This window comes from Odontesthes bonariensis, chromosome 14 (assembly GCF_027942865.1).
Source record: "Odontesthes bonariensis isolate fOdoBon6 chromosome 14, fOdoBon6.hap1, whole genome shotgun sequence".
Classification (NCBI taxonomy): domain Eukaryota; kingdom Metazoa; phylum Chordata; class Actinopteri; order Atheriniformes; family Atherinopsidae; genus Odontesthes; species Odontesthes bonariensis.
The window spans coordinates 36,362,978-36,387,811 of NC_134519.1; the positions used below are offsets into that span (position 1 = coordinate 36,362,978).

The 24,834-nt window shown below is 45.4% G+C and overlaps 1 protein-coding gene across 4 annotated transcripts in view; it reads right to left on the bottom strand.

Moving 5' to 3' along the window:
* The window catches only part of rnf31 (ring finger protein 31), a 113,879-nt gene that overhangs the window by 9,468 nt on the left and 79,577 nt on the right, over nt 1-24,834 (bottom strand). Inside the window, exons 17-23 of one of the 4 annotated variants that reach the window (XM_075484206.1) lie at nt 24,250-24,339; nt 23,407-23,521; nt 18,949-19,061; nt 13,246-13,356; nt 7,817-7,865; nt 3,795-3,891; nt 76-241 (exon numbers count right to left, since the gene is read on the bottom strand). In XM_075484206.1, the coding sequence (XP_075340321.1) occupies nt 76-241; nt 3,795-3,891; nt 7,817-7,865; nt 13,246-13,356; nt 18,949-19,061; nt 23,407-23,521; nt 24,250-24,339 (741 nt within the window). The other 3 variants (XM_075484207.1, XM_075484208.1, XM_075484209.1) reach the window with 3 other exon arrangements.

The following is a 24,834-nucleotide window of genomic DNA, read 5'->3' on the forward strand; positions in this document are numbered from 1 at the left end:
CCAGTAAACATAATATCTGCAAACACCCAACAAAACTTAAGTTGATGAGAAACAGATCCACATGCACAAACACACCTTGAGCAGCCTGCTGTAGTAGGTGACATTTTCTTCTCCGTCCCTGTGGGAGTCGTCCACCTTGTACCTTCTGCAGGCCAACAGCAGCTCATTAGAGCTGTAAAGGGGGGCGGGATCTATGGAGTGGCTGTTAATAAGGCTGACCAGGTACTCCCGGTAATGTTTCCTGGATGTCAGAACATTACAACATTAGCATGATCACACAGCAGAGCATTGTAAATAAGTTTTCAATTCTGACTGACAGTATAAAAAAAGATCAGTTTGTAATTTTACCTGTGTTTTCCCTGGAGTATTTCATTATCTTTTAGGAATGTATATACCTTACATGTCGGTACAATCCGCATTATATAAATTTCTATAACAACAAATCTATAACAAGATATCACGCCCCAGGATTAGTAAGCACTTTTTTATTTTTCTTCTACTTATCACCCTTTCCTATTTCATTCTAGAATTCGCTGCACCAAAGTTGGCAGGAACTTTCAGTCGCTCTGATAGTATTGTGCATATTTTTGTATTTTTTTAGATTTATACTGAGCTATCTCTTCTGCAAATCTGGGATTTGCATTTCCTGCACTGGTTTGGAAGCTGTGCTGATTGAGTAGATTCTCCATGTATTTTTGACACTTTGCAACATCTGAAACAATGAGTTAACATGTCAAGGCAAGGGTTGTTTACAAAGGAGAGCACCTTATTGAGCTTCCAAACTGAAGCCTGAAAAAAGACCCCAAATCCACTACAAGGTAAATAGGAAATGCTGGGGATGTTGGACAGTTAATTCGATTATAGCTATAGTTGGGTTATGCTCCTTATTTGAGCAAGGGTAATTCTCCTTGGATATATGGCGGTGAATTAATCGAATCATTGGCACAAAGCGTGTCATACCCCGGTATGATAGGTGGCGCTGTACCCATTCCAACTGTTGCTAATAGAGCCACTTCCTGTTGACCTCTTCACCACCAACAACAACAACAAGCTCAGGCATTGGAGAAAGATGGAGAACGCAGAGCAAGATGAAGCTACGTCCCTCTACATTTGGTCTGTGATGAGCTGCTTGTTGCACAAACTCGATGCCCAACGGAGCATTCTCCATCGCGTTGTTTGTTTCTTTCTGACGGCGACAACAACAGGAATATCGTCTCCTTTGACTTCCAGGTCACGACCCCGGGAAAACATCTGGAGCATGCGCAGAACGCAAAGTCTGATTCACCACGTGCTTCAGCGTCTACAAGAAGGTTTAGAGTGACTTTCAACCCAGTTAACTCAGGGTCTGAATCCGACTGTGAGTCACCCGATCCAATCCAATTTTTTAACTTAATAACTTATTAGTCTTAATGTAATTTAACCATTAATCCGATTCTACAGTATACTGTATACTGTATATACAGTATACAGCTGGATCATCTGCTTCTCAGCTGAGAGACATCAGACGACCAAAGCATAAGGGAGGGCTGGAACGCCATTGTCTCTTGAACTCTAAATTTGTGTGTTTGCATTATAACCTGTGATGGCTGTTATTCATCCATCCATTCGTTTCCGTCCACTTATCCTAGGATCGGTTGCAGAGGCAACAGGTCCACGGGAGAAACCCATATATCCCTCTCCCTAGCTCTTCCTGGGGATCCCGATGTGTTCCCAGGCCAGAAGGGACATATGATCCCTCCAGCAAATCCTGGGACTGCCCTGGGGCCTTCCCAACAGGACGTGCCCAGCAAACCTTCAAAAGGGAGACGACTAGGAGGCATCCTAACCAGATGCCCAAACCACCTTAGCTAACTCCTTCCGATGTGGAGGATAAGCAGCTCTACTCCCAGCTCCCTCCGGATGGTTGAGCTCCTCACCCTATCTCTAAGACTGAGCCCGGCCATCCTCCGATGGAAACTAATTTCAGCCGCCATCTCGTTCTTTGGGTCACTATCCAGATCTTGTGACCATAGTTAAGGGTTGGAACAAAGATGGAGCTGTAAATTGAATGCTTTGCCATACCGGCTCAGTTCCTTCTTCACCACAACGGACCGGAGCAGCGCCCTCATAACTGCTGACGAAGTTCCAATTTGTCTGTCCATTTCTCGCTCCAATCTGCCATCACTCGTGAACAAGATACCCAGATACTTAAACTCATCCGCCTGAGCCAAGAACTCATCCCCTACCCAAAGAGAGCATTTCACCTTTTTCCGGTTGAGAACCATGGCCTCGGATTTGGAAGAGCCGACTTTCATTCCGGCATGGTACGAACTGGTCCTGGCTTGAAGAAGCCAACAGAACCACTTAATTCGCAAAAAGCAGAGATGCGGACACAGGTCTTACTTTGGTTATACAGCCATAAAAGCGACTCCGGTACCCCGAACTCCCTCAGCCCCCACCACAAAATCCCCCGGGGAACACAGTCGTAAGCCTTTTCCAAGTCTACAAAACACTTGTAGACTGGATGGTCAAACTTCCATGATCCCCTGAGTAACTCTGCAAGGGCTGAGCAAAAGCCACACTGCTCCTCCTGAACCTGAGGTTCGATACTCCAACACCCTGGAGTAAACTTTCCAAGGGAGGCCGAGTAGTGTGGTCCCCTTGTTGTTGTAACAACTCTCCGGCCCCCTTTCTTAAAAATAGGAACCACCACCCCGGACTGCCACTCCAGAAGGGTTGACCCAGACCTCCACCTCTGCGACACTGAAGAGGCATGTCAGCCAAGACAGCCCCATCACTCCAACCAAAAGTCCTTCTCCATTGTCTCCCCAAATTCCTCCCACACCCGAGTTTTAGCTTCAGCAACCACCAATGCTGCAGCCTTTTTAGCCACTTGATAGCTATCAGCTGCTTCAGGTGACCCCCGGGACAACCATGCCCAAAAGGCCTCCTTCTTCAGCTGAACAGCTTCGCTCACCACTGGTGAGCATCCATCAGCGGGTCCTCCGGTTACTGTCACGACAGGCACACACAACCTTCAGGTCACAACTCTTGGAGGCAGCATCCGCAATAGAGGTCCTAAACATGGTCCATTCGGATTCCATGCCCTCAACCACCCTTGGTATGTGAGAGAAATTCTCATATAGGTGCGAGTTAAAAGACCTCAGGGACCGGGGCCTCCACCCCCCCCCCCCCCCGAACACGAATTTAAACGACCTTACATTTCTGAGTAAATGTCAGGAATATCTTACTGGCAGAAAACTTCAGCTCAGTAAATGTATTTTGAGATTATTCATTTCCATTGGCATTTTACTGACTATTTTTTGACTCTCCCAGTAATACTGAACAAAGTACGTCCCTTTTAAGCTCAATACGGGACGGGTGCTTTTGTTTCTAAATAACAGAATAGATTCTGTTTTTCAAGGGAACCCTAGCCCCCAGCCCCCACTTTCCAGAGCTGAGAGAAAGATTGAGGGGGGGGGGTTAAAGCCTGCTGATGTCATCAGCGTCTGTGTAAGAAACTAGCCTTTCATTTGCATTGTAGTGGAGGAGACCAGAAATGGAATGTGGAGTCAGAAATAAATTTGTCAAACATTATTTGATCCACCATTTCAATTATTTCTTCTCAGATGTGAATCTAAAATGTGGAGAATGTGAAGTCTGAAAATACATTTGTTCAATATTGAATGATTTAGGGTATTTTTATTGGGGGGGACAATTCATACATGCCTCATCTTTTTGTGATTGTCAGAGAAAATGGTGAACTGCTTTTCTCAACCTTGCTTCAATAAAATTGATGAAAAAAGCTAGCTTACTCGCATAGTGCAGCATGTCCAGGTTGGGTCTGAGCGCCACAGGCTGAATCTGACTGCTGCCCTCCCTCATCTTTCTGCTCTATCACTCCACACAGACCTGAAAAAGGAGAGCAGAGAATAATCTAATGCATGAGAGAAAAAGAGCTGTGAAAGAAAGAAAACACCAAGGCACAAAAGTAAAATACTGAAATTCTTACAAGGACCTACTGTGTCAAAACAGATAATGTAATTTTGATATAATCAAGAAATAATAGCAAAAAGTAATAACAACCAATTAAGTTACAAGGTGCTTAACAGGCAAATAAGGATAACTATACTAAAACTGTGTTACTTTGGAAATCTCAACCAGTTGCTTCTCTTTGCAAACAACTCTCTGTTGGCATGGTAACTAATCAAATCAGATGTTGGGAGGTGTCAGAAAAGAGGATAATCCACTAAGGTAGCACAGCTTCCAAATCAGCACAGAAAAATCACTGTTTTGCAGAAATTTTTTTTTCAGAAATCTCAAAAAATACTAAACATTGACAATATAATCAAAGCTGCTGCAACTTGCTGCCACTGTGGTGTGGGCATTCTAGAAATTCATGGGTCTTATTGGATGTTGCTGTGTAGGATACTGGATGGTAAGATGAGTGCCCCTATGTAATAAGTTGGACAAAAGAAACCTTTAGTGCACTTCATGGGGAAGACGTGCAGTAATAGTCGAAAACGGAAAAGAGACATCTTAAATATTACAGCATATCTGATTGCAAGTCAAACTAAATGATGCTGGGAAATTTAGATAAAAGCTTCAGAAATATTTGAACTACAGCAAAATGAATGGTCAACAGAAGGAGCTTCACATTAAAATATGAATATATACCACTGTAGTCAATTCGTTTGACTCCCTGAAGAAGGTCAGCAAGCCGAAACGCGTTGATGTTTTCGAGGTCACTATGACTATGCCATAAAATAAAATAAGAAGACATTTCAAATCATCTTTTTAGAATGAGAGTGCCTTGTATCTGACACGCCCTAAATCCAATTTGTTGTTCTGTTTTTATGTTTTAGGTCAGCGACTTTGTAATTTTAGTGCCCTCCATTTTTGTCGTGGATGGGTTCTAGATTTCATTATCAAATCATTTAGAGACAAAGCGCTCTTTGTGCGACCTCAAGAGGTAACATGGAAAAGCTTGGTTTGATTTACTGTTGTCCATAGTTAAATGATTGTCTCTCACTCAAAGAAAAGCATGTACAACAGAGACAAAAGGCTGCTGAAGCATTTGACGGAGTCTGTATTCTCTGAATTTGTGCATTAAAGGTGGGGTAGGGGATCTTTTTCTGGAACATTTTTTTACATATTGCTTGAAATACTTTTCACACCCCCATTGCAACCAATTAATTAAAAGTTTTGACACAAATATGAAAAGTTTTAGTGGCCTCTAGAACGTACAATCTAGGAAAAACACTATCCAATCATACTGAACGGACTGTTAACGATGATTGGATTCTGATGCCGTCTATCAAACTGCAGTCTGCTCCTCCCTCCCCCTCCCTCCCCCCCCTTCCCCCTGTGTGCGTACCCTGCTCCGTGAACGAATTACGCGTCCAGAAGCTAAACTAGAGCCAGCTTGGCTAGCACCTAGCATTATTAAACGTATAGTTAGCATAAACTAAATACTAAATACAGCAACGATCGATGCTTGCTGTCAGAACAGCGCTCGTGGACCTTCGTGCTCGTGTGCGTTCATGTACTCTAGAGGCGTGGCTTCGGGGGGAAAGTGAAGAAAAGGGTTGGGACTTTTTACCTGTGTATTTTCAAAATGCAGCTTCGCTGGACTCAAAATCCAGGATCTCCTACCCTACCTTTAAAGTATATATAAATGTAAAAAAATGTTTAAAAAGTTCAAAGGGAAAAAAAACACAAGAAATTAGTTTCTACAAATGATGTTATATTTCAAACACAGGATCCTTATTTACCAGTGGTGTCAAAAGTACACACATTTGTTACTTAAGTAGAAGTATAGATACTGCAGTTTAAAAACACTTTGATAAAAGTTGAAGTATCAACTTGACTTTTTTACTTAAGTAAAAGTGAAAAAGTATGTGCTCCAAAACCTACTTAGGCTAAAGTATAAAAGTATTAAGTAACCTTTAAATAATTTTTTTTTTAAAACCCACACACAAAAAGGTAGATGCCACTATATGAATTGCAAGCTTAATTTGAAAACTGATTAGTTCTACATGTGGCCCAAGACAACAATCATAAAACCATTACTGTCAAAGACAAAGTCACTCAAGGAGCATGTTCTTTCTCAAACTTTATTGGAATTCAGTCCCATCAAAAAAACAAAAAAATATCTTACTGCCTGAAAAAATATATAACTATGCCAGTTGTTATTCCGAAAATATCAGAGGCAAGGCTAACGCCTTTGACAATTGTTAGCTGCTAACCGGGCATGTCTTGGCATGTTCCTATGCTAGCCAAGCTGCAGCAAAATATATCAATTATCAGTTCACAGTTCGGTGGTAACAAAGAATAAGCTTATCTTTTACCTCTACATGTTTTTTCAAATTGGAGGGAGAGTTCTTGAACGCCAAAATTATGTGGGTCTTGGGTGTGCAGAGTTTACATTGCACATTACATTGAGTCATTTTTGCACCTGACTATTTTGAAAAAGGATAGGGCCAAGGATGAGGAAGGTCTTGTTGGTCTCCGTCTCCATCTCCCGATACGCTCTCGCCTGTGTCCGACCTTTCAGACATTTCGCCATCTTTTTCTGAATCTTTTTCTGAATCGGACATTTTGCGTGGCAGCTTCGCGTTTGCAGTTAGTTGTAGAACACCTGCTCGCTCCTGACGAATGACGATTTAATTTGACGAATAGCCTAACCAATGAGTGTTTGCGTTATATGATTCATCCAATTACACTCGTTCTCACTAGGTGTGAATGGCGCACATGACGTGAAATACATGAACATTAAACTGAAGCCAAGAGTTAAAAAAAAAAAAAAAAAACTGAAGCCAAGAGTAACGAGGCTGTTTGTTTTGAAAATGTAAGGAATAGAAAGTACAGATACTTGTGTGAAAATGTAATGAGTAGAAGTAAGAAGTAGGCAGAAAAATAAGTAATGGAGTAAAGTACAGATACCTAAAAAGTGTACTTAAGTACAGTAACGAAGTATTTGTACTTCGTTACTTGACACCTCTGTTATTTACAAAGAGCAACAATCTGTCTGCTATGATATGACCTGACTGCAGTCACCAACTCAACCTGACCTTACAAACCTGACACAGTTCACTAATCTCAAACTTTTTTTTTTTTTTTAAACAGGGTCTTACTTTGAAAGTTTGATAATCCACTCACACACTTCTTTGTTTTAAAGCTGCAGTCGGCAGGTTTTCAAAATTGCGAGTCTAAAGTCGGAAAATTCGAACTGATACAACTTTCAGGTCCCTCCCCCAACCTCTAACAAGCTCCGAATCGCCCCCCAAACCCCTCCCCCTCTGTGGACGAGGTTGTGCACGTGAGTTCAAACCAGTGTGAGCGCACACAAGCTGGGGCAGACTCACGCTCAGCAGCGTGTGCACAAGCTGTGATTGACAGGTAGGATTCCTCCACCCTAACTTGATTGGTTAAAAACAGCCGGGAGCGCTCGGTTTTTGCAAGCATGATTACAGGCTTCAGAGGGAGCTACAGATTTCGTTATTTATCCTAAACAGCCTATTTAATATTCTACTTCCAGAATCCCATGACAGTTCAAGCTAATATGACTTAAAAAAAGTTGCCGACCGCAGCTTTAACTCGAGGGGTGCATGACATGCTTTTGTAGCAGGACCACTAGATAAAGCATGTCTGCTGTGTCATCCGAGCCCAATTCAATGACTGTGGAGTACTGCGTGAACAGTTAACCCTATTGCCATCTCTGTCATGAAATGTATATGCACACATGCATTCTGATCACCAGTCCCCCTAAAAAGAAAAGAGATGATATTGAGGTGGCTGTGTTAGAAAGAAACGTGTGCAGTCAGTCCTGGCTTACCTGTCTGCGTTCCGGGAGGTGGTTCAGTGTTGAAGTCTACTCCATTATTCTGCGAGTAACACAGAAAAGAAAAGCGCATGATTGATTGACTCACCCACGAAAAATGATTTATTTTATTCATACATTTAAAAAGGACAACAACAGCAGGAACAGTAAATGCTGTCATGTTGTTTAGCCAAACATGACCGAAATAGTAGTCAGAGCAGCAAGACATGCTGATGGCTGTAACATTATCTTTGTCATTCAGTTATCCTTCTTTTAGTACTGTTGAAATAGAGTATTTTAGAACTCATGTATACCAGCTACACCTGGATCCAGAGGCATGAATGATATGTAGACAGAAAATAACGTGCCTATGCCTTTTCCAGAACACACTGATTTTCATGATGAAAGAAAGTGTGGCGATAATCTGCAGACCTCACGCAATCTTCAGACCATGCGCACACGTTTTAAACCAATTTGTCTTTTCTTTCTGTGGTTGAGAGCATAAAGTTGGATGTCTGAAGTCACTACCAACTGAAAAACACAACCCTGATGTCTTTATCACGTCAATTTGTCCTAAAGCGCACATAAACCCGCAAGTTTAAACCAGCATGGGTGGAATGGGTACCAGAAGAACCATATTTATGGACCAAAAACATGCAGATGTTATGGGATTGTGGTCTGCTCCATCACCGACCCCCACTCCTGCACCCCACCCACAGTGAAGACGACACAAGCAGCACATGGGGAAAACAGAGGAGGGGCAAGCGCGTAGGTATCATTACATTACATTACATTATGGCCATTTTGCAGACGCTTTTATCCAAAGCGACTTACAATAAGTGTGTTCCACATCGGGAGGCAAAAGGACTTCAGGTCACAAGAAATCATAAGTGCATTTCCTTCCAAAACCAAACAGCTGAGAGCATAACTAGTGCTCGAATAAGTGCAGTAAGTTAGGTACCTAGACAAATGGGAAGACAATTTAGAAAACAAAAACAATTTAGGAAACTGTCTTTGTTTTCTAAATTAGGAAAAAGTGTATTGGGGCTAGGCTAGTGGCTAACCCAGCCCAGTCGGTTATCCCCACCATCATACTGGCCAATGTACACTTTTTGCACAACAAGCTGGGCTACATCCATCTACTTCGCTCAACATCAAAGGCTGTGAGAGAACCCTGTGTTTTGGTATTTGTGGGAACATGGCTCAATGATAGCGTTCCAGACTGCGCCATTCAGCTCGACAGGCTAACATGCTACAGGGTACAGAGAGCGCTCGTCAGAAGGTGAGACCCACGGAGACGCTGTGTTTACATGTGTGTTGCCTGGTGCTGTGAAGCTGCTGTGGGAGAATTTATGGCCATACTGCTGGTCGCTATGTACATCCCTCCATGCTCCAACAACGGGAATAAGCCACTGCATGAACTTTATCAACACATCAGTAAGCAGCAGACAGCCCACCCTGATGCTTTCCTCGTCTTGGCCGGGGACTTCAACCATGCAAACCCCAAGAGCTTGTTTCCCAAACTGCATGAACACATCAACTTCTCAGTGCCTCAGATGACTCCACTGTTATGCTAATGCAAGCAATACAGACCACTACTTAAAGTCACCAAACCAGAAAGGGTCCAAAAGGGTCCTCTGAAGCATTCCAGGACTGTTTCTCCATCACTGAGTATGTTCAGACAGGCAGCCATCCACAACAACAACACAGACCTCCAGGAATACACATGGACCATCACTGTTCAGGCCAATCAGAAACCATGATGTGCAGGGGAGGTCCGGAGGCTCCTGACGGCCCGGAACATTGCCTTCAGAGCTGGGAACAAGGCGGGCCTGAGGACAGCGAGCGCCAACCTGACGAGGCATCAGAGAGGCCAAGACGCAGTACTCCGGGAGGATAGCCAACCATTTCAGCGGCAGCAGGGACACCAGCAACCTGAGGCGGGGGATTCAGACCATCACAGACGGTAAGCCCACACTGCAGACTCGTGACAACTCCAAGTCTCAGCTGAATGAGCAACTTCTTCATGTTCTTTGAGGCAGACAACAGAATCCGGGCTCACAAGACCCCCAAGATGACCCCAAACAGCGGTTAGCATCCAGAGAAGATCCCTCAGAAGGAACGCACAAAAAGCCTTGGGTCCTGACAACTTTCCAGGTCGTGTTCTGAGAGACTGTGCTGAGGAATTCACAGATGTCTTCACGGACATCTTCAGCATCTCACTGAGCCAAGCTGTTATCCCCACATGGCTCAAAGCCACCACCATCATTGCGGTCCCGAAGAAGTCATCTCCCTCCTGCTTCAATGACTACCGCCCCGGTGCACTCACTCCCATCCTCATGAAGTGCTTCGAGCAGCTAGTCATGCAGCACATCAAGTCTGCCCTCCCCTCCTCCCTGCATCCATTCCAGTTTGCATATCTGTCCAACCGCTTCACTGATGATGCCAAATCCACTGCCCTCCACTTAGCCCTCACACACCTGGACACAAAGGACTCTTACGTTAGAATGCTGTTCAGCATTCAACAGAATCCCCCCCAGCAGCACATTCACAAACTATACCAGCTGGGGCTCAACACCTCCCTGTGCACCTGGCTGCTGGACTTCTTAACAGGGAGACCACAGGCAGGACAGGTCGGCAGCAACACCTCTAGCACTATTATTCTGAACACAGCCCCCCCCCCCCCCCCCCCGCCGTTGCTTCAATCCCTCTCTCGCTCAGGTCTTTTGCAGCCTCTCTCGCAGTTTCATATGTTTTCGGGCCGGTGTCCCAGTGTAATCTCATTCTGGGTGTCTGAAAATGGATTCCTCTCTCTTTTAAAACATTTTTTTAATTCCCGCGTACTCCTTTCTTTTCTGAATTATTTTCGTGGCATAGTCATAATCAAAGAACAACGCTCGGTTGCATTTCTGGGGCTGAGGTTGCCGAGGTGGTCAAAAAACTCCTCGGTGGCAAGGCCCCGGGGATGGATGAGGTCCGTCCTGAGTTCCTCAAGGCTCTGGATGTTGTGGGGCTGTCTTGGTTGACACGCCTCTGCAGCATCGCGTGGACATCGGGGGCAGTGCCTCTGGACTGGCAGATCGGGGTGGTTGTCCCCCTCTTTAAAAAGGGGGACCGGAGGGTGTGTTCCAACTATAGGGGGATCACACTCCTCAGCCTCCCTGGTAAGGTCTATTCGGGGGTACTGGAGAGGAGGATCCGCCGGATAGTCGAACCTCGGATTCAGGAGGTGCAGTGTGGTTTTCGTCCTGGCCGTGGAACAGTGGACCAGCTCTATACCCTCCGCAGGATCCTGGAGGGAGCATGGGAGTTCGCCCAACCGGTCTACATGTGTTTTGTGGACTTGGAGAAGGCGTTCGACCGTGTCCCTCGGGGACTCTTGTGGGGGGTGCTCCGGGAGTATGGAGTGCCGGACTCCTTGATATGGGCTGTTCGGTCTCTGTATGACCGGTGTCAGAGTTTGGTCCGCATTGCCGGCAGTAAGTCGGACATGTTTCCTGTGAGGGTTGGACTCCGTCAGGGCTGCCCTTTGTCACTGATTCTGTTCATAATTTTTATGGACAGAATTTCTAGGCGCAGCCAGGGCGTTGAGGGGGTCCGGTTTGGCGACCTCAGAATCGGGTCTCTGCTTTTTGCGGACGATTTGGTTCTGTTGGCGTCGTCAGGCCGTGACCTTCAGCTCTCACTGGAGCGGTTCGCAGCCGAGTGTGAAGCGGTTGGGATGACCATCAGCACCTCCAAATCTGAGACCATGGTCTTCGGCCGGAAAAGGGTGGAATGCTCTCTTCGGGTCGGGAATGAGATCCTTCCCCAAGTGGAGGAGTTCAAGTATCTCGGGGTCTTGTTCACGAGTGAGGGACGAATGGAACAGGAGATTGACAGACGGATCGGTGCGGCGTCTGCAGTGATGCGGGCTCTGCACCGGCCCGTCGTGGTGAAGAAGGAGCTGAGCCAGAAGGCGAAGCTCTCGATTTACCGGTCAATCTATGTTCCTACCCTCACCTATGGTCACGAGCTGTGGGTAGTGACCGAAAGAACGAGATCGCGAATACAAGCGGCCGAAATGAGTTTCCTCCGCAGGGTGTCTGGGCTCTCCCTTAGAGATAGGGTGAGAAGCTCGGTCATCCGGGAGGGGCTCGGAGTAGAACCGCTGCTCCTCCGCATCGAGAGGAGTCAGATGAGGTGGCTCGGGCATCTGGTGAGAATGCCTCCTGGACGCCTCCCCGGTGAGGTGTTCCGGGCCCGTCCCACTGGGAGGAGGCCCCGGGGAAGACCCAGGACACGTTGGAGAGACTATGTCTCTCGGCTGGCCTGGGAACGCCTCGGGGTCCCCCCAGAAGAGCTGGAGGAAGTGGCCGGGGACAGGGACGTCTGGGTCTCTTTGCTCAAGCTGCTGCCCCCGCGACCCGATCCCCGGACCAGCGGAAGATAATGGATGGATGGATGGACGCTCGGTTGTTATGTTGTAGTCTTTTCTTCCAGGCTTCCTTCAGTACTGTCTCTTTTATTGTGTGCTCGAGGAAGTTTACCACGATAGATCTCGGGGGTTTGCTGGATTCTGGTTTTTGTACCAGAGCTCGGTGTGCGCGTTGTATTTGTAGGTCCATCTATGCCGGCCAGGCAAGCTCTGTTTTTAGTAGCTGATCTATGAATTGTGCGGCTGAGCAGCCCTCTGATCCCTCTTCTAGGCCAAAACTCCGAAGGTTGTTTCGCCGGTTTCTTCCCTCTTGGTCGGTCAATCTTTCTTGTAATATTTTCGGTTGCTTCAGTGTTTGGAGCAGTACCTCTTTTACCTCCCCATTCCAGTTTTCCATCTCTTGAATTCTTTGCTCAGCCTCCGCGATTCTCATCGTTTGTATTGCTAGCTCCTTCCCTGTGTCTGCTAACTTTTGATTAATGTCTGTCTGAAAAATTGTTTTTTCATGCAATAACCAGTAAACGTTCCACTCACTTGAACCATGATTAAAAACTCCTAAAATTCAATTTACAAACATCTTAGTATTACAACATTTTTTTCTTTGAAAAGGTATACAGTACATGTAAATAGAGAGAAGCTCTTCAATCCTTCTATGTTCTTGTAATCCACTTAAAGGGTCAGAAGTTGCATTCAAATTACACTTGCCATTCTTCAGAGGAGGGGATTGTTTTCTACCAGGCACCTTGAATCACACCTGCGCTGTCCATCTGATACCATAGACATAGTGTGGTATTTGTTATGGAAGCTCAATACATCTCTACCTGCCTATTCTTAACTTTTTTAGAAAAATGTTACTTTGCTAAATTGTTATTTTATAAAATAACTGCAGAACATGTTCCTGTTTGGACAAATAGTCAGTTAAGTTAAAATCAAAAGTTAAAACTGGAAGTTCAAATTGAAGAAGAGCAAAATAGAGTGAAACTGTAAGTTTGAATTTCAGTGTTTGTGAGAGTGCATTTCTGTGTACCTGCAGTAAAGCCTGCAGTCTGGACGGTTCCCAATCTCTCAGATAGAAGAGACAGTCTCTAGGGTGGTGGGCATGAAGGCCAGAGACACTACACTCGTCCACTGCACAGGTCTGTAATGAAGTCAAGAAAAGATGTCACATGTTTTGGTCCATCAAATGTAAATCAGCTCTGTAGAAACCTTTAGTCAGCCTAGAGAAATTTGTCAGAAGGAGTCTCCCTCATTCTTGTCAGGCGATATTGTTAATCCAATAATTATTAAAAGTAATAATGAGATGTTCATTCAAGTTGGCAGACTGTGCATCAGCTTGTTGACTGTAACATGAACTTCTTCCTTTTCCATACTTTCTAATAGAGAAAAGCACTGTAAAGTAAGAGAAGAAAAAAAGAGAGGAGAGGCATGCACATTTCTAGAAAAGCTTAATGTGATAAAGGTAAGGAGCAAAAGCTTTGACTTCTGAAAAAACCCCACAAAAAATAACAAAAACTGTACTTCATGAAATTGGGCTGGATTTGATTGGAGCCCAGGTTTGCTTCCTGATTCCCTTGTGACCCCCACCCTATCTACATCTGAATTACAGTATCAGCATATCAGATAAAATCTTTGAAACGAAAGTTGCATATGTAACTATGGTTCTATGAATCTCTACTGACCGCCAGAGGGCGGTGCTGAAAGCACTGATTGTTCCCTTTGCGCCATTCGAGTAGTAATAGCATATCGGATGATCAATCAGAGGCTATATAGCCTGACGTCATCCAATGCTCTGTTCCTACAGAATCTTCTCGCGGAATGCAAGGAGTGACAGAATTTCTGGCGGTCATCCTGGATTCATAGAACCGTAGTTACATACGTAACTTTCGTTCTATTTCATCCCTACTGACCGCCAGAGGTCGGTGCTGAAAGCACTGAATGACTAATACCAGCAATGTCACAAGGAATCCAGAGCAAATACCTCACTGAAAAGGCCCAGAGGACCCTTGCAGCAGAACCTGGTCCAGAGGATGAGGGGACGCCACATTAACCCTGTAAAATATGGTGAATGTGTTCGGGGAAGCCCATGCTGCAGCAGCACATATTGCTTCCATCAGAACCCCTCTCAAGGCTGCCCAGGAAGCGGAGACGCTCCTGGTAGAGTGCGCCTTCACACCGACGAGTGGGGAGCAGCGTCCCGCAGTGTAGGTGTGGCAGATGACACCCAGGATCCAATGGGAGATGCGTTGCTTGGAAAGAGGACAACCTAACTTAGGGCCTCCATAACACAAGAACAGTTGGTCTGAGCGTCGTATAGCAGCAGTGGCTGCAATGTATGCCTCCAGTGCCCTCACTGGGCACAATGACCGAGACCCATCGGCAGTTCCCTCTGACACATGCTGAAATCGTGCCAATCTCAATGGCCGGTTGCAATGAGAACGAGATAACACCTTAGGCAGGAATGCAGTGTTTGGCAAAAAGGTAACACCAGAGTCATCAGTACCCCATCTGACATGAAGGGCTGACAGAAAGAGCATGTAGCTCGCTGACCCTCTTAGCTGAGACAATAGCCAACAAAAAGGCAGTCTTACATGAGAGCCACTTGAGGTCCGCCTGCGCCAAAGGCTCGAATGGAGAGTGGCACAGAGCTTCAAGAACCAAGGGCAGATTCCAAACTGGTGCCTGTGGAACCGTCGGCGGGTGCAACCTACGAGCGCCACGCAAAAAAAGAGAAAGTAGAGTATGGCTCCCCACGGTACAGCCCTCAAAGCCAGCATGATTAGATGATATTGCAGCTACACATACCTTAAGTGTTGAAGGAGAGCGGCCCTTATAAAGAAGAGACTGGAGAAAATTGAGGATAGTGAACACTGCACAGGTGACTGGATCATCATTGCGGGCAGAACACCACTGGGAAAACAGCCGCCACCTGTTTTCATATTGCTGGCGAGTAGTGGGTGCCCTGGCACTCAAAAGGGTGCATCTGACGGGATCTGAATATCCAGTCAGCAGCTGCTCAAGCCGTCCAGTCCTCCCACAGTCGGAGGCGATGAGGATTGGGGTGCCATGACAGTCCCCCCAACTGAGACAGCAAATCCCTCCTGGTTGGAAGACACCACGGGATGCCGTGACACAGACTCTGTAGGAGCGTGAACCATGGCCGTGCTGGCCAACACGGAGCCACCAGCAACATCTTGTGGCCCTCCTCGGCAACCCTCCGAAGAGTAGGCCAAATCAGAGACAGGGGTGGAAAAGCATATAGGAGGACCCTTGGCCTAGGGTGAGTCAATGCGTCCTGCCTGTGCCGCCTGGCATCCAGGCGGAAGCTGTTGAGCCACCTCTGAAAGGGGCGCAGTGACAGCAGACCCAAGGGCACAACCCGGGTGACTGATGTCAGTTTGCCCAACAGCCGCAGGAAGGCGACGTAAGGAAACTGCCGGCCCAGCCTGAATCGACTAACCAACTGGAGTATATCATTCACCCTTTGAGCAGATGGGTAAGACCTCATGGAAGGTGAATCCAGAAACACCCCAAGAAGAGTGCTTGTCTGAGATGGGGTCAGGCAGCTCTTCTCTAAGTTGACCTGGAGGCCCAAATGGGACACATGACCAAGCAGATGACTTGTATCGCGAGAAGCATGCGCTCGGGATTGGGCGCAGAGAAGCCAATCGTTGAGGTATGGAAGAACCTTTATTCCGCAGGCCTGCAGAGGAGAAAGGGCTGCTTTCACGCACCGAGTGAACACCCTCGGGGAGAGAGAGAGGCCAAACGGGAGCACCCGGAACTGCAAATGGCGATCCCGATAGGCAAACCGGAGAAAACGGTGATGCTCTGCCCCAATCGGTACATGAAAGTACGCATTCGTCAGGTCTATAAAGGTAAACCACTCGTCACTCGTAACAGTCTGAAGAACCTCTGCCGTCGTGAGCATGTGAAAGGGCAGCACCTTTAGATACCGATTCAGTCCCCTGAGATACAAAATGGGACGAAATCCACCCGTCTTTCTGGGCACGATGAAGTATGTTGAATAGTAGCCTCTGGGTGGCTGCAGAGGATCCACTGCCTCAATTGCACCGTTGGCCAGGAGGGTGGAAAGCTCTTGGTCCAGTGCTTGATCTTTCACCGGGTCGGCGATTATGTTTACCCTGACCCGACGTGACATGTGAGGCCGCAGTCAGAATTGTAGCTGGTAACCATGGGTCAGAGTGGCAACTTCCAATGGATCCCCAGCATGAGCAGCCCAATAACTGAGCTGCTGATGGGAAAAATATCCGACGGTCGGCCTGGTGGCCTCACCGTCTGTCCCCACGGCCCCTAGGGGCCCTGGTGTGGCGGGCGGCCAGAGTTTGTGGCACGGGCCTGCCTGGCTGGTTAGTGGACTGACTCATGAAAGTCCCTGCTGGGCCTCTGCTGTGCAACCAGAGGATTAAACCCACCAGGCCAATCACAACCCAGAGGTGGCGGCTGAGGGGTGGGGACATACCCCTGCTGAGGCCTGAAAGCTGCTGCCTAGTGTTCCATGCCTAAACAGTCTGTTCCAACGCTTCCAAGGCAGCCGGACCAAACAACTCCCCTGGTACCACAGGAACACTACGGAGGGTCCGACGACATGTTTTAGTCAACGTAGACTGCGCCAGCCAGAGCTGTTGACGAACCTGAACCAGAAAAGATATTACGTGCCCAAGCTCCCTGGTCATCAGCGCAAAAGCCTGAAGCGCTGCATCACTAAAGCCAATTGCTGTAGTGGCCCCACCAGTGTCCTGTAGGGATGAAGAGAGGGCAAACATGAGGTGCGCCAAAGAATTGCGCCCCGGCGTTATAAGCTTTGCAGAGGAAGTCATCTGTAACACGGCATTGAGCCTGCGGGCACCGAACATCACGACGCAGAGCCTCATCTGGTGACACAATGAGTGAGGCCACAGCAGGTTCAACCGCAGCCATACAATCCAAGCCTGCTTTAACTGACTCATGCAAAGCTGCCAACACGCGACCATCTGTGGAGAGGCGTGAAAAGGCAGCTAAGGTAGCTAAGCTCCAGTGTGTGTATCACAACACAGTGATCAGAAACTGTGAGTCGGGAGAGGAGGCGCAAACGCTATCATCACCAACAAACAGAATTACCTTGACCGAAGATCAACCCACCGCACCCCCTAGGAGGGTGAAACACCGCAACTCCAGCCAACAGGCAATCGGGCGTCCAACTACGGTGAAATGATGCAAGGTCAAGAAAGGCTGATGCCATGCAAAGCGAACCGCACGCGAGAAGAAAAAAGTAACAGAGCGTCAGATGACGTCAGGCTATATAGCCTCTGATTGATCATCCGATATGTCACAGGTGTGACTCTGTTGGTATTACTACTCGAATGGCGCATGCGCGAAGGGACATTCAGTGCTTTCAGCATGCCCTCTGGCGGTCAGTAGGGATGAAATAGGACTGGCTTTTAGGCTACGTGCCCACGACAACGGTAACGACAGATAAACGCAGAACATTTCAACAGATGTGCCTATCTTGCACACGGCGACGGCGTTTTTAGGAGTTCAAAACGGAGAAAACGCAAACGCCCTCCAGAGTGGAGATCTTGAAAACGATCCAACCTCTCATCGCCGTAGGAACATTTCAAAACACAGAAGTGCGTTTTTTGCACACGTTAAGTGGGTAGTTCTCCATTAACGACTCACATATCTCACTATATTTATTTTGGACACTCTCCCAATCCACATTATCCACTGCCTTCCTGGCTTTGTAGTTCAGTGTCGTGTTCAGGAGCAACTGGACCTCATCATCTGTCCAAACAAAGTTTGAAGGCGTACTGTTGTTGCTGCCGCGCTTCGCCATTTTCTTCCAACTGACGCGGAGGAAGTAGCCACAAAACAGGCATTTCTCATATTTATTAATATATAACAATATAAGTTCATATAACAATACCAAAGGTATTGTTGCTACTGCCACCTACGTCCGGGGCGTGCATACTACATCGGCAAACTGCGAGTTTTATACGTTTTCCCTGTTCCCATGGGTAGACAGATATCCACCCCAAGACGCTCGTGAGAACACAGAAAAATTGTGGAGGAAAAAAACGGACATCTGCGTTTATGCTTCAGAGCGTTGTCGTGGGCACGTAGCCTTAGACATTTAAAAAATGTTGCCTTTCTTTTTATTTTACTTTGTCAAACAGCTGTAGAATCACACAGCAACTGTCTCCAAAATTAGATAGGTTCTGTACATTTCTGTGTCGTACAATGGAAAGTAACACATTTATTATGAAGAGCGTTTCAATTGTCACGCTGCTAAACACAAAAAACAGCTGAGCTGCAGCATTTATCTCCAGTTTCTACAGTGAGATAATTGAGAACCAAGCAGTCATGGGTGAAGGTAAGATTTAAAGAATTTAGTTAATTGGTCTTGAAAAGAAAAAAAAAATGTGTGTTGCCAGGTCTCTGGGGGTGTGACATTTCAGCTTTACTCTTCACAAAATTAATCAATAACAAAATGCAAAATTGAGCATGTGTGAGTATAGCTTGAACTAGAAAAGTATTTGAATCAGCTGACAGGCTATTGAATTCACCATTTACCATTACTGAATGAAGAATGCAAATTGACATAATCTGCAATTATAAAGATATTTTGATTGTTAGACTGTCATGTAAACCATCATTTCATCTAATATAATACTATCTTCCATGAATAATCTGATAATGATACCATGAACAGGAAAATATCTGTGATACTTACAGTGTGAAAAGGGTTGTTACAGCCACTGCAGAACTGGTAACGACACTGTGAGCAGCAGAAATGCATACAGCCTCCTTTAGAAAGCGCATACTGGAAACGACAGTTAGGACAGGCTGGAGAGTTGGAGGGAAGAGGTGACATGTATGATGGGAATGTGAGAAGAAAGAAAAAGGCAGTATCAGCACTACAAGAATATGATCTTAAGAATATGTGTATATCATATCTGTAAGAATACGATCTTCTATACAAAAAAGCAGGAAGTGTGTAAAGATGATTTATTCACTACAACTGCTTTACAAACCCCACTCCCAGAACTGTTTTCCAGTCGAGTTGACCACTCAAAGCGCTTTAACACTACATGCCACAGTCACCGATACACACACACTCATACAGCACGTCTTAAAGCTCTAGCATGGTTGCCGCTTCCGCTAGAGCGAGCGGTGTTGATGACGTCACAATTTCGTGCCGGTTATATATAGTGGCGCAAGTCGTTGCGCCAGTAGTTGCAATTTTCTCCGTCACAGAGGTGTCGCTGCTACATGAAGGTTACCGCTCATCTACAATCACAAAAGTGGAGAAGAAAACAATGCCACTGTCAAGAGCAGGAACACTGTCATCAATGATACTGCTGCAGTATCTAGATCATTTTAATTTTTTAATTCAGTTAAAAGAGGTGAAGGTTTGAAGCCCCTGGCATCACCAGAGCCTCTTTCCCCAAAGTTCCCCAAAAAAGATTTCTTTATGAAAGGTTGGAAAGAACCTTGGGCCTCATTCAAGAACCACTCGTACGAACAGATTTGTTCTTAAATCGTGCGTACGAGTGATTTAAGAGAATTTGCGCATTCACCAATCTTTTCATATCTTACATTTTCTTTCAGGTATGAACAGAATTTACGAGTGATCCAGACCTGTCGTAGGAGTTTCCTAAAATAGTCCGCTGTTATTCCAATCAAGTTTGCTTGACTAATGGATTGTATATTTAATTACTTTGAAGATAGCAGAAATAAATATATACATTAAACCCCATAATGATGCTGACATTATTCTGTTTGACTTAAATTATGCACTAATTGAAGGTTAATTTGACTCTGTATATAACAAGGTCAATGGGAAGCATAACCAGTGGCTGACTTGCTACTTTTGGATGCCTTAGCGCGTCAGGCTCTTGGAAGAGAGCGTGTGTTCCGAGACCGTGTAGATACCCATGTGGGTATCGCGATTTAGATTGCCAAGGACTGTGCTGCTGCAAATATGCAGCTTGCTAGAGCCACAACTCCAGAGAGAAACACGCCGATCAAACCCAATTCCACCACACGTCCAGGTCCTCACCACCCTTGGATTTTTGGCCACGGGAACCTTTCAGAGGGAGATTGGAGACAGATCGGGGGTGTCCCAGTCCTCTGTGAGTTGTGCACTCCCATACACCGCTGTCCAACAAGTACAAATTAAGAGAGACTTTTATGTCATGGCTGGACTGCCAAACATAATTGGAGCAATAGGCTGCACATATACGCATCAAAGCACCCGTGCTGTTGTGGAGCGCACTATTGCTGAAGGCCAGGTGGGTGTGTCTCGATACAGCGGGGGCAAACTGCTCTATAGCCCAGGGAAGGCATGCCAGATTATTTTGGCATGCTGCGTTTTGCACAATATTGCAATGAACGAGGGTCTCCTACTACCTGAACCACCCCAGGCAGGCAACATGCCATAAGACACCCCTCATGGACCGCCCCATCAAAGTGCCATCATGATGAGGCAACAACTGATTGCACTGATTGCAGTCAGGGGCGGACTGGCCATCTGTGTGTTCTGGAGAATAACAGAACGGCCGGTACTCCAGCTAAAGCTGGCTTCACAACTCATATCCTGACCACACGGTCCACCATCTTGTTTCATCTCTTTGTTCGAATTTGTATCTGAGAAATAAATTGTCAGGGTTTATTTATTTATGTATTGTTTAAAACAAAAACACTCATCAAATATAGCTTATCTTGCAAACTGGCTGATAGGACTAATGGAGCAAGATGAATAAGATGACATCCTTTGCATACCGTCAGATGTCGTGTGATAGTTTCTATCCAGCATTTGTGTATGGTCAACCATATTAAGTTCTGACGACTGTGCTGTTTGCCTACAGCTCACAGGTTTGACCTCATAGTCTTTTAAAGGTGCAGGCGGGTGAAACTGGCACATACGTCATGCTAAAGCTACAGGAATTTCTCAACCAGGTAAAGGATTCTGCCTTCTGTCAGCTACAAATCCAAAAGCCACCACTATCCAGCTTGAAGAACCAATATAAAATAGGAGAAAGACTGTATGGTGAGGCTTAGGTGGGTTTGGATTCAGGTCTTCCTTAAATTAACCAAAGAATGCAATAAAAAAAATACTAAGTCCAAGCAGGGTAATAATTATTATGGAACAATAGAGCCATCTGCTGGATAAACAAAAACATTTCACAGCGTGAATTGGTGAGACAAACTGCTAGCAGTTGTCTGCCAATGAGAAGGTCTGCCTATCGATTCCTGGTCTCCCTGGAGAACATGTGAAAGTGTCCTCGGGCAAGACACTGATCCACACATTGCCTCTACTACATCCTTCGGTGTGTGAATGTATGTAATAGAGAAAAAAAGCACGTTGTCGCCTGTAACCTTGTATAGACTAAAATGTGCTGTATGATTGTGTGTGTGAATGGGTGAATGTGACTTGTAGGGTAGAAGCCCTTCGAGTGGTCAGCTAAACTAGAAAAGTGCTGTGCAGTCCATTTACAATAAACGGCTACCATAAGGCATGCCAATTTTGTCTCTTCATTCCACAAATGCACTTAATAGACTCCTTCAACTATACAAAGGTATTTTAGTAATTACAATTTTTATCTCATTATACAGGGGCAATATGATTTAACATGGTTCCAATACAGGAGATTATTATGTGCGGAAGCCTGCATTATGAGTCATTAGAAGCACATTTACAACATAAAACAGCACATAAATAAATAAATAAATAAATACAGTTTTCAGACTCAAAAAGCCTTCCCAACACTCATGGAAAAGAGAATGAAATATACACACCACTTGCACACAATAACTTCAATCCATGCCCCTTAGTAGTACATTATCATTAAATGTCTTGCCTGTAAATTCTATAACTTAGTATTCTTAGCTTGACAGCAAAGCTTGTCTGGACACAGCATTCATTTGATAACAAAAGGAAGAGCATTGTCCAAGTAAGCAGTTTTTATTTTCAGCCTGCTAGCTGAGTAAACAAGTCGATTGCTGGTGTCCAATATGCAGCTACTCAACAGCAGTAGGACAGACTGAGCTGCTCTGAGCTAGCTTCTATAATACCTGCACAACCAACCACTGTCTTGATGTCTTCAAGATTTTCTCTTCCCTCTTTTGTCACTGCCAGACAGATAATTTTACTTCATTTTGATAGACTTGTTTGTTTACAGACGCACCGGAGTTACTTTTTGCGAGATGTGAGGCCCCTTTAGAGAGTTCTGTGCCGGCCGACCACTGTCATTGCTAACTCTTTACATTGTCACTGCTCTGTGGTGACTCAAAGTTGGTCAGCCCTCAGGGGCCCCCTTCTGGCCTAGGGCCCAAAGCATTTGCCTGCCTTGCCTGTTGTTAAGCGGTGCCTCTGTGTGTCCAAACTAAGCCGATGTCACCGAGGTCCTGTTGATGGTTGAATCTCACCAGAAGCTCCTTCCTGTGCAGGGTCTGGCTCCAGTTCAAACTGATAAACACTTTCTGTTAGAAAACTTTCTTCTTCCCCCATGGCTAGCTCAGCTTTTACTACGGTAAGGAGAAGCCGGCTTTCTGAGAAACAACACCAGGAAGGAGTGATGGGTTGAGTAGCTGCTCACTTGCCCTTGGTTTCAGCCCCTCAAAGCAGCCTGGTCTTAGGAGAGCTGTTTGAGTTGGAGTGAGAGGAGGGCCACTGTGCTTAGCCTACAGATATTTTGACTAAAGCCGGTGTCATGCATTTGAGTACGACCTCCAAAATTGATGTCAACTTGTCAAAAAAGGGCAAGGACACGAGTCTTTCATACTATTTATCATTTTATTCTGTTACTTCAGCCCAACATTTGTGAGGAACCGACCAGGTTGCTAAGCATTGACACTCTGGGCTCAGAGGACCCCACGAGTGTATATCATCAACTGCTGTCAAGCCGCAAGGTGCGCTCTGATGGCCCCCTCTCCTCTTTCTTATGATTCTGCTAAACTCAGACCGGCCATTGGTGACATCTCCTTGGCGTTAGGCTGCCTAGTTTGTGCTTCACAATCTATGACAATAATGACCATTACATTATGTTACTGTATACAGCCAGCTTAGCGCGTGTAAATGTAGGTTTTAACTTTCAACATATTTAAGATTTCCTTTTTAACAAAAGACATGAGGAAGTGAAGGTTTAATCAATGAATGTGTGTGCAAGCGTGTGCATGTCAGACTCACTAATGCCATTGTCTCTTAGGTATCCAGCCAGGCCCTGCCTCTGGTACTCTGGATCATTCTCCCTCTTCCACGACTGGTATTGTTCACAGGACAGGCCTGTGTGCTGCGGCTCCCACTGCACAAACAAACACACACTGTATGTACCACTGGCAACCACCTGTTGGAGAAAAGCTTTTTCCTCCAATTAATCTCATTAGAGCTTAATCAAAGCTTACTTTTTAGCCAATTCATAGGAAAAAAACACTTAAGTCAGAAAGAAAGTTAATTAGCTTGGGATTAACTGAACGTGTATTGCACACAAAGAGGGGATAGGAAGAATCTCAGTGTCCAAGCTGTGTGTTTATAAGATGAAGAAACCCTTATGTGTGTACATACAGGAAGTATCTTGGTGAGATTTTTTTAAACAGTCTTTTCAGGTGCTACAATACTCAAATATTAAGCTTTGGAGGCATTTACATATAAACAACATTTTTATAGCCACAACCTTGTCATGCAGAAGAAAACAATCCCCTGTAACAGTGATAACCTGAATCTGAATCAGGGAAACTACAGACCAACTAACATTCATCTCTGTCAATTTATATCTTTCACATATTAATCTATTTCATTCCGACACCAAAAAAAAGTGTAAAATATTTACATAGCCATCAATGAAACTCTGTTAACAGTAACTATATTAATGACTTGTGACACGTTGAACTGTTCTCAGAAGGGTTGATGCTTATGTGTAATCATTTTGGAGGATTTGTTTGTGATGCTCTTTAAGTTTATTATATAATAGAAACCCGAAATGATTTTGTGGCTTACACTTCCTTGTAACACAGAGAAACACTTCATACTCACAGGCTTTTTACACTGAGCACAGAAACTGTTTCGACACTGAAAGCAGGTGACTTTCAGCTGGTCTCCGTCATAGATGAAGCCATATGAGCACTGAGAGGAAGAGAGCAGAGAGAGGAGAAGGCAGACATCAAATAAAAGCAGTAGACTTAAATACAAAAAAATGAATGGAAAGAAAATAAAATGAACATGAGTAGGGGGTGTAGTCTCATTGGGCCTCATGCAAGAACATTTTTGTATTTTTATTCTAATTTCTCTCACTTTTTTCGTACGAAGGTCTCGCACAAACACGCCACGTCAGATTCAACAAACGCTCATAACTTGGGAAAAAGTGTGAAAACGACCTGCGTAAATGATGAATCACACCTGTGCGTATTTAATGGGCACGTGCACGTGCACAAGGATTGTAAATTTGCATACTCCACGCCCAAAATTATACCAAAAATCCAAGGGTGGTGAGGACCTGGACGTGTGGTGGAATTGGGTTTGATCGGCGTGTTTTTCTCTGGAGTTGTGGCTCTAGCAAGCTGCATATTTGCAGCAGCACAGTCCTTTGGAATCTAAATCACGATGTCAGCCATTCGTCTG